Raw genomic sequence first — 16,839 nt, forward strand, 5'->3', positions numbered from 1 at the left:
ATAACAGATGTACACACTCCTTGGTGGAACAGTCACACTCTTTCTTTTTTCATCGAGAATGTATACTATACAGCATGTACAATATGTTAAAAGAACATAATGCCACACAATGCTAAACCACCAGTGGACAGAGGGCATCATTTTGTATCTTGTAAAACCGAGTGCAGACAGTGGGCGTCTTTAAAAAGCCAAAAACAAAGCATCACTCTTCGTAACACGTGGGAACGCAACGGCAGACATTACATGTACATTACAGGGAGATTGTTGGAAACCCCACATAGCGAGAGAACGGAAAATTGGAGCAATGAAGGTGTGCATCTACTCGAACATCTAGCCTCTATGAGCTAAATTGTGAAAGATATTTAGATATTTGTTTTCACAAACAGGGGAGGAGAGGATGGTGCATATCGTTGAAGGATGTCTGCAAAGTTACAATTTGCTGGATGAGAACCAGTTTACGTATTTTTTTGAAACCACCGAAGACCAAACCAAAAATAGACCGCCTTCTTCAATGTGAAGTTGCTGTCTTTTTTTTTTTTTGTATTTCTTCACTTGTTTGTTGACTTAAAGGGTAATCAAAACTTGATGGAACGGTAAAATGAAAGAAATGGAGCTTTAAAAAAAATTTCTTTAGGTGGCATCTAACAAACACTAAGTCCTCCTTGAGTATGCAGTACCATCTTTAATAATTCAACAAAAACCCCTGCATCTGGTATACCAGGGAAAATGAAAAAAAGAAGAAGAAGAAACCTCCAAAATAGATACTGCTAGAGGGAGAGCGGAAGAAGAAGGAGAAAATGAGACAAAATTGATTTATTGCTGCATTGTCATGATTTTGAAAATACGCACATTTTAATGTGCAAACACAAAGATGACTTACTTGTCCAAATCTTCGCATCATCATCTTAAAATCTGACTACTGAATATAGAGCGGGAAATGCATTTGAGAAGGATGGATACTGTACGGCTGGGATATCTTCGAATGTGATACTCTGGCAAAATTTACTCTGTGTCCCACAAGTGTAGAAAGGACATGCTCAGATAGCTGCGCGTGAAATACAAAGGTTCTTCCAGGAGGAATGGGTTGCTGTTGTTTAGTTTGTTTCCAAATGGAACAAAGCAAAGTTTTTGTCATTCCATAGCCATACATAGTTTTTGTTTATCCTCGATTAAAATGTCAGAATGTGTGCCACATGGGTTGCATAGTAAATGTAAACGTCAATCATACAAAAGAAAAAACAACAAAAAAGCCCCTCAAACCCAACCATTTCATCTCCTCCCCCCAAAAAAGGAAAACCTCTCAAAAACATATGACATCTGGCACAGAACAAGTTTTCTGATACTTCGCAATCAAACACTTTATCCCTTTGAAATGAGAGCTATCAATCAATCCAGTCGAGTATCATGTATCAAATCCTACATGAATAATCTATGTGTACTGCGCAGCTAGGAGAGTTCTTACGCATTAACATCCAAACATAAGTTACTGAATGCCAGTGGTAACCCCATAAGATTTTCACATGAGTGTATGTGCACAACATATACACAAACACAAACATTATTGGAACTTGAGTCAGAGATTAATGAGTACATGATTTGACCATATAACTAACAGCTCCAGATCTTTATGGCATGTTTACACATTTTCAATCTTTCATAATGCTAATGTACACTGAGCTTACAGAAAAAAGAACAGATGATTTTGATTTCGGTCAGGCAATTGTGAACTATACCTTGTTGCAATATCACTAGTTGCGATATTGAGGTTGGAAAAAAAAAAAAAAAACTTCCCTAAACATTGCAGCACATACGATGCACAACACTGCAGCATGATTAAGGATAGCAAGCTTCACGGATGAACTACCAGGTGCTGACGGCTGGTCCTGCTCCACCCTGGTGCAGCAAAAGGGATGCCATCGGTTTCTCTCTGTACAAGCTAACGCGTGAATGCACCGTGTCATGTCTCCGGTTCAACCTTGATCTGGACTGCGGGTACAGGACTGGAGGATTCACTCTGTGCGTGGGGTGACCCGCTCTCGGCTTCTTTTTCTGGCGATGGGTGCTCCGTCGGTCTTTCCTCCTCTCTGCTCTCCCCATCCTCCTTGGCAGTTTCTGGCGTGCAAGAGTCCGTCGACTTCCTGCCCTGCGCAGAGGCGGACTCCTGTTCACCCTCGCTTTGAGGTTCCATCTTGATGTGCTGAGCTGCTGGGGTGCTTGATTGACTCCTCGCAGGAGAGCCGGGAGTGGATGGGTGGGGGGAGGAGCGGTAAGGGGGTGGTGTCTGGGCCTTGTGGGGCGTGAACTGCGACTCGAGGGTGACGGTCTTCTGGTGAGCGGGGGACAGGCTGGAGGTGCTAGAGGACTGGATGGTGATGGTGCCACCCTGGTAGTTCAGGACCTGTGTGCTGGAACTGGGAACCGAGACTACTGGAGGCGGACGGGATGTTGGTGGGGGGACCGTCAGCAGCATCGCTGGGCGTGAGGGCTCCTGTGACAGAGGTGTAGGACTTGCGCTCTTTGACGTTCGGTACCCTTGCGGCGCAAGCGAGAAGGAACTCCGGCGCTGGGAGCGGGACTCCACGTTCTGCGAGTGGCTTGGACTCGGGGGAGCAGACGCCGAGTGGAACTGCATGGGCGCAAGAAGGGGCACCCCGCCCGATAGGGTGGACAGTGGGTAGAGCCCGGCTACGCTGGAGGGCTGCACCGCAATCATGGTGGGGATTGGGTAGGGGTGTTGCTGTCCGCCCGAGGTGGGCGGGGCACCGGTGATCATCATCCCTGGGACGGGCATCGGTGGCATCCCAGCCTGGATCTGGGGACTGGGGCGTGTCAGGGCCAGGCCAGGTACGGTTGAAGTTGACACCGGCTTCTCGATCACACTGCCCACAGAACCCAGCCGCTGGCTGGAGACAAATTGACTTGCCTGAGATTCAATATGCTTGTAGCCCGAGAGGTCCAACGGACTGTTGGGCTCATGACCGCCCCTTCGCTCCTTCCCCATGTGCTGCTTGGAGTGTCCGTGGTGACCCTGGGGTACCTCCGAGGGTCGCTTCCCGCTGAGATCCAGTGGACTGTAGGGCTCCTGCACCTTCAGCTGTGGCCCCAGTCCCAGGCCGGGGGCCAGGTAGCGAGGGATGTTGACGTGAGGGACGGTGGAACCCAAGTCGACCACACCAGGGACTGCTCTGGGGCGGCCTGGCTGCTCTCGACGAGGCTCATACTGAGGACGAGGCTCATACTGAGGACCAGGCACAGGGCTGTATACTCTTGATGACGGCTGTGAAAATGACCAGAATTGTACAGAAAAACAAAGAAAACTTTACAATACCATTCAGCAATTGTACCATGATATTTTAACTATATACCTCATTCAGGTAAAAGTGCATTTCCCAAAAGAACATAACATTATATACTGTTATAAAAAATAACCTTTCTTACATACAGTAAACCAGAAATTTTGCAAATTTTGTGAGGAGCCAAGATGCGAGAAATTAGAATGAACGCAAAAGTTCTTGTCTACACTATATGAATTGAATGCCAGTGGCAATTTGTGAAAATGTCATGCCGTAAAATGGGCCATCGGCTCGAATTCGCAACAATTTCACGCTGTAAATATTTCTGGTTTCACAGTATATGCACAGGCAGCACCTGATAGTATAAAAAATCTGGATGCTTTGAGGTTCCTAAGTTCCATGTGTCACCGTACTTTCAGCACACTGCAAGCTACCTCCACAATCATATTTTTCCCCTTCCTCAATTTCTTACTCCTTTTTGAGCAGTATAAAACTGCATACTTTTGTAAACACACCAATCAAAAATAAAAATGATTTTTAAAATTCTTTTTCTAAAATAATTTTTGGCTGCACTTTTTCTAACATACTCAACATGATTTATCCAAGAACATGTACACTAGATATTAGTCCAAGAAGAAGAAGAGTACTGCTTTCTGAGTACTGCAATACATTCTACACACACTTTTAGTGTCATGGTTCATGGACTACATTCAAGGGAGTGACGGGATCACGTATGATAAACAGTTATTTCAGTTGTCTATGGCATTATGTGGGTTACACTGTACAGATGAATGGGCCCACTATTGACCGCGTGCAACGCCTCCATGCTGTGCCCGATCGACAGTGGAACAAATTCTGCAGACAGCTATAAAAAATTGATTCTAAAATAGAGCAGGCATGAAATGAAAGTCATGCAAGCTCAAACGTGATGCTTTGTAGAGAGTGGAATTGGTGAGGATTGTCTCACAGAGTTACAGTGTATTTTTCTACAAAGGATGAAGAGTACATTGCTTTGAGCATCAAATTCCTTTGATCACAGGAGGAATTGTGCACAAGCTCTGCATGGTTAGAGCAGTTGCGCTAGACGCGCAATAATACAGGCATTTACTCACCTCCTGTATATTCCTTAGCGGGGAACCGCCTGTTGAGCCTTCGACTTCTGTGTCCGCCGACTGCGTGTCAAACGACGAGTGGGAGCCTTCGCTGTCCGCTATGCTTTCCTTCCCTGAATGCTCCTCACTTCCTGGGTAGTCAACCTCTCTTGGCGGAGGCACCCGGCTCTCTGCATGCCTCTGGGCAGCTATGTGGAGTTCCATGCCAAAGATGCTGTTGCAGATGAAGTCACAGTCGGTACACTTGATGAAGAACATCTCACTCCCCGAGCAGTGGCACTGGAACATCGTGTACTGCCCGCGGTACATCTCCGGCTGCATGCTGCCTTCTCGCTTCGAGTACTTACTGGTCTTGTCGGCCTTGCTTTCTGAAGACGGCTTCGGACCGTTGCACTGGAGGCCGATTCGACTCAGCGACTCCAGGCCTGTGCGGTAGCGACTTTGGGCGTCCATGGGAGAGTGGGGGCGCCCGGGATCACGTTCCTGCGGTGCTCGTGTCACCCGGCTAATCTTCAAAGGAGCGTCTTCTGTTGCAGAGGACAGAGCAGTGATGGGCAGGGCACTCCCAACAACACCTTCTGATCTTAACGTTTGAGAGCTGCTGCCATGGTGGTACACTGGCTTAAGCAGAGTGTTCATGTTACCACTGTGAGGACTGCAAGATTTGGATAGGGGAGGGATTCCTGAAAGCTGAGGTATTTGATGCTTGCCATGTCTGAGCGTCATCTCGCCATTCTGTGAACAGTTCTGCGGCGATGCCTGTGAGCACCGGCTGGGGAGACCTGCGTAGGCCAACTTGTGGCGCAGTTCCAACAGTTGAGCCTGATCAAGCTTCGACATGTCTGCGAGCGATTTTGGGAAACCTACATCACCGCGATCACCAATCCTATTCTCAGCGCCCTGTAAGGCCGACCTGCGTTCGCTGTCTACTGCCCTCAAGCGGCCCAGCTGTAGTAGGGCACGAATAGTCGCATCGTCTCCCTCACGTCCAGGAGGCAGCTGGAGACTCTCCATGGAGGCCGGCGAATCTCCTGTGGCAACTGATCGAGGGCTTGCCACTGCGCCAATGCTGCCTGTAGGGGATGCCTTAGATGCAGGTCCTCCATAGTTGACGTCAATGTGCGTTCCACTAATACTGTGACGGCGTACACTGCTGGGCTCCATTGGACGGGGTGACGGTGGTTGAGAAATTGATCCACAGTTTAGTAGATGTGGAGACCTTGCTGCTGCAAGCATTCCCCCAGGATTTCTCGGTTGAGGAGATCCTTGGGGCCTGGACACCGGGGAGCTAGGGGCAGAGTTCCTCGGTGAGCTTGGCGCAGAATACCGGGGTGAGCTTGGGGCTGACAAGCGAGGAGAACCAGGAACAGACAGACCAGAGGTAGATGCCGGTGAATTTGGGGCCGATAGTGTATTCGCAGGGGAACCTGGTGAGGATTGAGGCAGGGGAGACCCTGGTGCGGGGGAGCGCGATGTCTGGGACCGCGGAAGCGGTGACCTCGGTAGTGTTAGACTTGCCGCGGGGGACTTGGCCACCGGCGAGCGTGGTATCCTCTGCTGCGGCTGCGAACGGGACTGATTACCCTTGCCCGGGATGTGGATCTTGGGTGGTGGGCCTTTGGCCACTGGACTCCCCGACATGGCCAGCTTCCGGCACTTGGTGCAGATGACCAGTCCGCTTGGCGCCACAGGGTAGTCCTTCGGGTTGGGGATGATCGCATTTTGGCAAATGAAGCAGCGGGTGCCCAGTGTCTGCAGGCTGGACTTGTAGTGATTGATGTCCGGCTTCTTGAACAGAGAGTTCTTCTGGGGGTGGCGGGGGTCACTGCGGGCCAGCTGCCTTGGGTCTGCCTGCTGGCGAGGATCGTCATCTCGTCCGCCTCCAGGCGAATGGACCGGTGACAGTGCCTGTACAACAAAAACCACAAACAACAACAGTTAAGTAGAGGAAATAAAGTATCTGCAGTGCATACATTAGAGTGTTCTGTCATTGCTCCATGGATGGTCGGTTTCCCTGGAAAAATCAAAGGGGAAATCCAGTCCAAATATAAGTTAGTCTGATAAGAAAGAGTAAAATATTACGAGTTCAATGGTAAAATTTTGATTGAAATCGGGTGAAAAATAATGAAGTTATGACATTTTGAAGTTTCGCTAATTTTTCAGGAAACAGTTCTTGAACGGTCAATATGAATATGCATATTCATATCCACTGTACAAGAACTGTTTTGCAAAAATGAGCAAAACTTCAAAATTTTGTAACTTCCTTATTTTTCATCCAATTTCAGAAAATTTTTTTCTTTGTATTTGTAAGATTTTACTCTTTTTTATCAGACTAGCTTATTTGTGGACTGGATTTCCCCTTTATTAAACAACCAACAAAACCACCAACAAACCAACACAAATCAGGTCCTTGTAGCGTACATTCCGGACTGCAAAGATTGCAAAGAACAGGAAATACGCTCTAATTGATTACCCAGGGAAAAACCATCCTTTTGAGCCTGCAAACTACCCTGAGGGGATTTTTGTGTTTGTATTTACTTCATCTATTCTCGATCTCCCTCTCTCTCTTTCATTTTCCAATGCAATCATCCACTACATCTACAATACACTCCCACTGAAGTGGTACATGCTGTGAAAGCACTGCATCTTTCACAATCAGTTTTTTGACACGCAAAAAGTCAACACTGACTGAAACATCACACATCACTGATTAAGCCACAACAATATATTTCTAACAACAAAAGCCCCTGAAACAACACTTTAGTAGTTTGATGCTGGATCCCTATTTATTACAAGTTTTATTTTCCATTCTTTGTATTTCATGAGACAAAGTTTTTCTTTCATTTTAGCCCCTTTCTTGGTCGTGAATATACCATTACGTATTTCTGTTGCAACATTACCAAAAGCCTCTAATTTGCAAAGTTGGTCCTTAAAGTGCATCTTCAAGTGGATTTTTTCTTTTTCTGTTTGTAAAGCTTGAATGAATTTCATTAGTTCCTTCTAATCTTTCTCTACTTTAATAAGATGCAGTGAAATTCAGAGGTGCTGAGGTGATAAAATGTTGTCTTCTGAAGAACACAGACCTAAAAAACACACACAAACACACAAAGACCCTTGGCACTCTTGTGTTTCTTCTTCATCCACCTCCCATCTGCTATCTCCTCAAGCTTTAAAGGCATAATTTACCATTTGCAGATGAAACAAAAACCCAGCATTAGTGCTTTAAAATATTTCTGAAATGTGAGTTAGGGATAGAAACAACCACTGTAAAAATTTCAATCAGTAAAATCGAAGTTAAGTATTGTTAATTGTACAAAATGTAAACAATAGTTATAATAAAAATGTTTCCAGACTAAACCGTCTACAGTTATGGTTTATTGTTAAAAATACTTATATCTCCTTATATTTTAGCCTTTATTGCGAAAATCTTATATGGTTGGATGTTTTGTGACACAACAGAACTCCCCATACGTATCAAATGTGATATCTTAACATTCTTTAAATCACTGCTCCCAAAGGTAAACTGGACCTTTAAGCAAGACAATCTCATACACGATTTGTATCTCTTTACTATTAAGACAGTATCAAGTTTTTCCCTTGTTTTTTTTTTTTTACACCCAACTCAACATTGTCCCATCCACCCCATCAAATTATTCATCAAAGGGGAATTCAAGACTGGTTAAAAGTGAGGTTGAAAAGAAAAAGTAAAATATGATACGCACAACAGTGAAATTTTGATCAAAATTGCTTGAAATGTAGGGAAGGTATGAAATTTCAAAGATTCGCTAATTTTTTTACAATAGGTCTAAAACAGTTGATGATTATGAAAATATAAATGAGTGAGCTGATGGTGTCATCACCTCACAATTTTCCACTGATTGTGTACTAAAAAAATAATGGCAAAAATTCTGTTTTCTGGTTTGAAAGTATGAAACATGATGTTATTCCTGACTGAATAACTTAAAAAATATGATCAGTCAGATGTATTGGATTTGAGACTAGTGGTATCACGTTTGATCAAAAAACTGGAAATTTTAATGGTTTTATGTATAAACTGTACTGCAAATTGTGAGGGGATCACAACATCTATTCACTTTTTGCATATTCACATTGATTGTTCAAGAAGTGTTTACGCAAATTAGCCTAAACTTCGAGCCTAAACTTCACCATAAAATTTCAAAACTTCCTTTATTTCCATCTGATTATGATCAAACTTTCACTGCTGTACTTGTAAAATGTAACCTTTTCTTTTCAAAAATGCATTTTATTTGTCCCAGATTTCCCCTTTAACTCTTTATGTGCCACGTTCGCACGTCCGGCTCTGTCGACGGCGTGCCAACTTCGCATATTCTGCTCAACAAACAAAGCCGCCAAAACCGATCGATAAATCGCTAATCACTGCTAATCCCGCGGCACAATGAAAGTGTTTTTCGTGCTTTTGTTCCTCTCATATACGGCTTGCATTTTATGTGGTGATCGACTATCAAGCGGTGTTCCCAACTAGATTTGCTCGTACATTCTAAGTTTCTGTCACGGTTTTATGTGCAAAAGTCATACCTTTACAGTAATGTAGCAACTGGTCATTCGAAAGAGAAATTGAAAATAGATTCGTCATATAATTTATATCGAAACAAAGTTTGCATTCCTCATTAGCTTTGCCTACTATTATGCCCATCCTAACAGAAATTTGTAGAGGTTATACAAATTAGAAAAACAAAATTCTTTCTCAAAGCATGACTACCTTCGTGTCTCGGAATAAAGTGGCACACAGGGGGTTTCCACCATGGCACATAAAGAGTTAAACATTTCTTTGGTAGAACCAGATGTGACACGCCTCGATTCTGTAGACGAACCACCCTGTCTTACGGTAGCAGGTTAAAAGTAAGTGTATTTCCCCTTTCTTTCTGGCAAATGCGTCAAGGACGCTACGTTTTTAATGTCAACAGCTATACTCTCATTTTGCACGGGTCCACACCTGCACTACACATGTTCCATAGCTTCACTGTCATCTATATGCATGGCACGAGGTCATACTTTTGATATTGAATTGGATTGATCTCGAACTGCGAAGGTGACGTTTCTATCCCATCGCATTCAAACAAAATGTGGACAGCCTCACTACACCACCAGGGCATGGACATGTGGTCACATGAAATATAAATAAACTTCAGCCTATTTCCTGTTGAAATATAAATCATAGTAATGATGATTATACATACATATAACATACAGAAACACACACACACAAATGCTATGGTATGTGCTCATGTGACCATACAAAATCTCTTTACAAGTAAAAACACAAAATTTGAACGACAACGGCATACAAAGAAAAAAGGGGTCTCTAAATAATTCCTGTTCTGATGCCAATTATTCCAGTACTTAGCAGTGCACTTGAATTAAAGATGAGGATATCTGTTGCTACTTTTGTGTGTGTGTGTGTGGGAATGCTTTCACAAACATCGCCACAAGCACCATTCTGAAAGACCTTGTGCCTGGGAAAAAGCAAGTCAAGGAACCAACCAAGGCCGAGGGGGTTGCGTCCCTCCGTCCAATCTCCGCCGACGGGGTAAATCAAGGCTGCAGCCTCATCTATTACGGAGCTACGATGTATATACCAGAAGGACTTTGCTCTTTTACTAGCAAAAAAATAAATGATAGAAGAAAGATCCGCATCCAACGCAAACAACATGGATTGCGAGAGTTAGCCGAATCCATCGATTTGGTTGAAGTGTTGAATGCTTCCTTTAATATGCAATTGGAGACTTGGTGTAAATATCATATGTATCTACAAAGCAAATAAACCAAGGTGGAGACTCACATTTGAACTTCTTTAAGTGTCTCCAATTCCCTTGCTGTGAGGAAAAGAAAACAAAATTTGACCAGCAATTTGAACTGTAGCAATGTTTAAGGAAATTTGATCTTCGCTTGAAAGTGCATTGACCCTTTCACATTTTAGGTCATTGCAACTTGGTGGAAGGTTAGGATGTATATTTAGCAATTTACAACTGTCCATTCAGGACTGCAAGAAAGTATTAACTTTGATGTACGATTTATGTTATGACGATCAGATGATTTTCAAACTCAGACCCCCTCAGATATATTTTTTTTCAGAAAGTTACCTAAGCACACACACACACACATACACGCACACATGCACACACAAAAACATGCACACAAAGACACATTACATCTTCAGGTACTGTGCTGACTACCCACAAATAGCACACACACACACACACACACACACACACACACACACACACACACACAATTTCCTTCCTTCTCTAGAGGTACTACAACATGGTTTTCATGATTAGATCATGGTGTCAATGCAAAAAACCCAATTTAGCTAATGTACCATTGTTCTCTCAATGAATGAATCTCCCCACTACCACACCACCACCTCCACACATGCACACACACACACACTCCCTCACCCTCCCCTTTACTATTACCATGCATATGCTGTATAGTTCCTCTATGTCTAAGTATCCCATACAGAATCAGTCACTTGGAGTAGGAGGTCCCATTACTGTAATTAGTCTACAGCTTCCAGACTCCATAGGTTATACACTTGTTTCTACCTGTAGTACGTCTCCCCCCTCCTTTTCCCAATCTTATTGAAAAACAAGTGACCTTGTTTGAGCTTTGTGAGGATCGTCACAGATTTAAATAGTAATCAAGGATATTCGACTGCTTGTGAATGTTTACGTTTTAGTAACAACAAGGATAATAAAGATAAAAATAACAGCAATAATACCAATGTCAACAATGAACAACAACACAACCCGGTTCTCAGAAATGCATGCCACTGAAATGGTCTCTGTGCATGCAAACCACTACACTCGAGAAGCAGCCAGTGACTCCACCTGCTTGGCTATAAATCTCTTCAGTCTTTCAAAGCATATTCACACGATTTGCCTACTCGTGTACATACTTGATAGTTTGTGTTCCACCGTCACATTAGCAACGTTGCAGACTTTACCAAATTTTACATTGTGACAATATATGGAATTGAACTGAATTCAATTATTAAGGGGCAGGTAGTTTTAGACAGACTTCAGTTTTAATCAAGCTGTAATATGTCTCAAATATCCACAAAGATTAGTCCACGTTAATGGTGTTTTGTTTTGTTCTGCTTTGTTTTTTTCCTTTATCTTCAGGACAGCCCCAACACTAAATGCTTGTGTAGAAATTAACATGCGAATGCTTGTGTAGAAATTAACATGCCCCTGGTACCATTTGGGACAAAAGACATAAAAACTATAGAAAGAAGAGTGGAGATTTTGTATGGCATCTTAAAATCCTATATGGGCCATAATGTGGGCAGGGGCAGTACAACGAGATACGAGATATATTTTGGCATGATCCACATGTATACATGTAGCATAGGCGATCCAAATCAAAACTCAATATGAAAACCTATTGCACAATAGAGAGGAATTTTCTTTTAACAGCCGAAAGATCAGCAATAATTTCCATCAACTCTTCATTGGCATTGATCAAGGTCATGGCTATTCTTCCATGATAGAAAGGGGCACCTTTAGTTTTTGATCAATCCTTTGTTTTGTTGTGCTCATCTTCTTTCTGTGGTATTCTTCCAAAAAGGAGGTGGCAGTTCAAATCTTCTTTCGGGGGGGGGGGGGGGGGGGGACCATGAATAATGGTTTGTTTGTGGTATTCTTCCAAAAAAGGAAATGGCAGTGTCTTTGACCTGTAAAGGTTGTTGTTGTTGTTTTCTTTTGTTCTTTGAAAGGGGGAGGGGGCTTTGTGGGGGGGGGGGGGAATCTTGTTTCCACAAAAGAGGTTGTCATTGGGATAACCGCAAGAGCTATGTTGTTGAAAGCCTTTTTCCACCCACGTGTCGCTGTACAGCACCACGAATGGCAGACTCAACCTTCCCTTTGCTATAACTGTTGTTATTATTGTTATTGTGTTGTGTGTGTGTGTGCGTGTGTGTGTGTGTGTGTGTGCATTATCTGCTTTTGTGTGCAATGATGCTGAAGATGATTGGTCTGGGACAAAAACAGCACAGTCTAGCGAAAAAAAGAAAAAAAAAATAGTGGGGGAACATACCATTTGACATGAAAAGGATTGTGAATTTGTTGTCTCTGCCTGATCTTCCAAATTTCCTTAACCGAAAATCATTCATGCCAGTGAGAAAAACTTAAGAAAAAAAAAATGAATAGATAAAAACACTATAGGGAAAATAATATATAATATTACCCCACCATTGCAAAACAAAACAAAACTAGAAAGCACTCGTAGAGCGCAGACCTCCGCCATACTGAAAATCGCCCAATTTTCCCAATCCAATACTAGTATCTTGAGAAGTCTTTTGTTTACGTCATCAGTTTCCAGCTACGTCGAGTAGAGCACGCGTTTTAGAGCACGCATGCAAACCTCAAATACGCGCAGCTTGAATCTCAAGTTCATTGACCCTATCTGCGAAAAGATGAAAAATCCTTCATAAAATCCATAAAAATTCTCCGATCACTACCAAAATTTAACCATCTGTTCCCTGTGCCATTCTCAACCTTTCCGGTAAGTTTCAACTAAATCTGTTTATAACTTTTTGAGTTATTTTGCACATGAACAAACAAACAAACCAACAAACACACGCCAATGAAAACATAACCCTCGGCGGTGGTAAAAATTAAAAAAAAAAGTCAAAGTAAAAATCTGTGAATTTAAAAACAATCCAGAAAAAGAACACAAGAGCTCCCAGCACTTATTTTACCGTTGGAACAAACTTGGATGCATTGCTGGATTTCCTATTATTACTCATATGTATCCCCAGTTTCTTTCGAGATTTCCAAAGTAAAATAGACTGTGTCATGACTTATCCTCGTCAATACAACCTTAGCCGGGATAAATTCTAGCCTGGTCTTGTTGAGGTGGGGTTTTTCATTGCATTCTTTCTGTAACTGTGGACAGCCAAAGGGTCAGCTAGTTGGTGCTTCCAGTTTTCATTCCCACGATGGTAAGAAAGCAAGGATGGAGTTGTACATCCTACTGAGAAAGGAAGGGATAGAATTAAAATACATGTGCTCATACTGACCTGAGCATGTTGGCCGTGATCTGGAGCAAGCCTCCTGTCTCCTCCTTCCGCCCGATGGGGTGCCCCTAGGTCCAGGCTTGACCTCCTGCTGCTGGGACCATTCAACTGGTCAAGGGAAGAGATCTTCTCCTGGGTGGGTGAGATGGCCGGGAGGGGCACCTCAAAGTCCAGAATGATGGGCTGGATGGCCGGCGTTTTCTCGTTGATGTGGACGCTGCCGTTGACGCTGCCGTCCACGAAGGAGCTCATCACCAGCTCGGTGGTCCCACCGGTAGCGGGGCCCGGACCGACCGCGCTGCTACCGCCCGCAGGTTTGCGGCGCTTGCGACTCGCCTTGGCTTCCACCGCCGCCATGTCCTGGGGCACCTGTGGGCGCTTGGCGCCACGCCCCGGGAGACCGATGTCGGTGGCGATCAGGCCCTGGAGGTCGGGCCGCATCATGACCTGCTGTTGGGGGTGGGTGGGGCCGTTGATGGTCTGGGGACGGATGTACATGGGCTCCACGTAGTGGTTGCGGATGGGGTTACCGCCCCGGTGCTCCGGGATCACAACTCCTGGCGGCGGGATGGGGAAGTGCTGCATGAATGACGTCTGCGTGAGGATGTTGCCAACGGTAACGCGAGGCATCTTCTCCACATGATTCACCATGGACTTCTTGGAGGGGGGCTCTGGAACCTTCTCTTTTGGCTGAAGGGGCACAAGATCAATAAATTGAAAACTTCATCATTACTCACTACAACCTTCCACTCACAACTGTTGATTTGAGAACATGAAAGGTTTCTATTCTTTAAGTACCATTCACACACACTTGAAACAAACATTTTTTTTTTTTATATGTTGTGCAATGCAACACGAAAAAACATTAATTGTTGTGTGTGGGCACACGCGCACACAAATGGTTAACTTTCATTAATCATATCAAGATGCAAACATCAGTCCATCTTTGGTAAACCCTTGCAAAAATGTGCCTCATGCGGTGTCCACATCAAAAAAAAAAAATGGAATTTTATTTTAACCCCATGATGCCACTCGCTACACTAGGTCTGCACAGGTGTTATAGGGTGCCAGAGATCATGCTCTGGTTAATGTCTTAAACCAGGCATGCATAGCTTGGATATCAAAAGCATTTTGCTTGTGACCAAATTACATTTAGATTTTGTTTTTGTCTTTTGCTCATGTGCTATTTAAAAGTTGGAACACTAAATCAATTTTTGCAAAGTACCAGGCAATCCAGTAAATGATAAATCTTGCGTGTGAATGGGCCTTTAAGCAGGGAAGGAACATGATGTTTTGATTTCGATAAGAACTATTCCAATTGAAAGGTCCATCCTACAGAAACTGATCTATGTACAGCTGACCTTCCAAAAGAATTGGATCAGGTAGTCTACTGCCTTCAGACCTTCCACACCATCTGTGCACTTGCACTTTATCAATGAGATACATCATTGCAAATTTAGTCCACATGTTGCTGTAATTACTATACAAACACAGCCAACTTTGCTGGGGTTGAATCAAATTGGAATGGGGAATATGCTTGAATTCATGCAATATGAAACTTTCATGATGCAATCAAAGTTACAAGTTTCAAATTTACTTAATATGGTCTGAAAAGTTACTTTGACTTTGACAGAAATTTTGCCTTCTGGGATTTTGACCAAGAGGAGCTTTTGCTTCAGTGATGGTCACTTGGGCAGAGTTGAGTGGACAACATGGGGTGGGAAGGGGGAGGGGGAACCACTGACCTGCTCTGCCTCAGTAAGCTTCCACTCCTGTATGGCCCTCTTCTTGACCGGTTTGACCATCATGGTAAAAAAGAGGTGAGGCCAGGAACTTCTAGAGAGCTCTCCACGACAGACCTCTTGTCTGGAACTATTTCTGCTGTCCTGTGCACAGGATAATTAATGAAAATGGATTCGAAAAAAATATTATAATGAGCAAATAATCAATGAAAATAGGAGAAAAAGTAACACGGATTCAACAATTTTCCATCGATCAATTTCTTTCAAAAATCAATCTACAAATCAACTCTACACCACAGAGGTACCAATGACCTTCACAGCAAAAAGTTCATCTTACCATTAGAAGGTGAATGCCCATGAACTAACATGATTTTGAATGCATAGGACCAAGATCATACAATTGTTGCTCTTGCCGTTTATATCACCATGGCAGTGGTCTATCAAATGCACATTGAAAATTATTTGGCTTTCTGTTTTGTATATTTTGTTTTCTTTTCTTTTCACACAAATTTACAGGGTGATATTACAAAAGCAGACCTGTCATAAAAATCCACTAATTTGGCATGCAGCATCATGATGTCATCCAAATGTAATGGTTCAACTGAAAGAAAGGGTGGGCATTCACCCGTGACATCACGCTGAAATTCGAGCACATGGCGTCCGCCGCTTAATATTTCACGATGGCACTCAATTTCATGCTTGAGGAACCATCGGATGTTGGGCAGACACAGCTTGGGCTCAAATATGCATTGACAGCGATTAAAAGCCGTATTGAGTTGTCAACCAGAATCTCCTCTCATCGCCCTCGCATTGTGAGTTTGCGCATGTGACAAAATAGTACTCCAATGATTCTCCTCTGGATGCGACTGCATGCCCCGTCTTCTGCCGTAATTCCGATGACTACTTGACGCCGGGCACATCTCGCCACGCCACTGCACGGTTTCCTAGCAACTGGATCCGCTGCCAAACACGTAGTGCACAGAACGAGACCGTGAACCCTAAATTAACAAGTGCCCAATCGTGGAGAAGAAACGTAAAGACAAACGAAATCATCCAGAGACACCACTGGGCAGAGTCAGTTCACACACACTTGCATGATGTGCAGGCAAGCAGGTGCCACTTTGCCATCTCTGGACTTTCTAGGCAACTTGCAATTGCATAACTCTATGATTATATAATACATAGTTCTAATGCCATTTTCAAAGAACTCTGCCTACCGCCTACGGTGTGCCTGGGCCAGCATTCTGTCAATCCAGGAATTGGCAAGCTTTCTTTCTAATCATTTACAGAATGTCATCTCGGAACTGCCAGGTGCCACAAGAATTAATGATATGCAACAAACCACAGTGCTGGCTACTCCAAAGCTTGGGAGTCGATAAATGAAGCAATTCCACGATACCCTGACTTCCCATTTTTCAAGCCCACACACAGTTTTATAAAACCCCGTAACTACATGTATCTAAAAAAAAAGGTAACTTCATGGAAATTAATTAAAATTCTTGTGTCAAGTTGTTTTATTGAGCATGTTAGCAATGTGGAATTGGCGCATTATAAGTACCCTGTATTATTATTATTATCATTATTATTGCAACTGATTGAGAAACTGCCCTACATCAGAGTAAATGACAGCA

At 43.4% G+C, this 16,839-nt stretch overlaps 1 protein-coding gene across 1 annotated transcript; it reads right to left on the reverse strand.

Moving 5' to 3' along the window:
• Window positions 1-1,957: 1,957 nt before the first annotated feature.
• LOC139710961 (uncharacterized) lies at window positions 1,958-15,348 on the reverse strand. The gene is made up of 4 exons (XM_071622880.1): window positions 15,212-15,348; window positions 13,470-14,156; window positions 4,406-6,313; window positions 1,958-3,277 (listed from the first exon to the last, which is right to left on the reverse strand). Exons 1-4 carry the CDS (start codon window positions 15,272-15,274, stop codon window positions 1,958-1,960), a joined length of 3,978 nt encoding a protein of 1,325 aa, XP_071478981.1. The 5' UTR covers window positions 15,275-15,348.
• Between the last annotated feature and the right edge of the window lie 1,491 nt (window positions 15,349-16,839).

This window comes from Diadema antillarum, unplaced genomic scaffold (assembly GCF_040938485.1).
Source record: "Diadema antillarum isolate AM-2024a unplaced genomic scaffold, OU_Dant_1.0 seq00001593_RagTag, whole genome shotgun sequence".
Taxonomy (NCBI): domain Eukaryota; kingdom Metazoa; phylum Echinodermata; class Echinoidea; order Diadematoida; family Diadematidae; genus Diadema; species Diadema antillarum.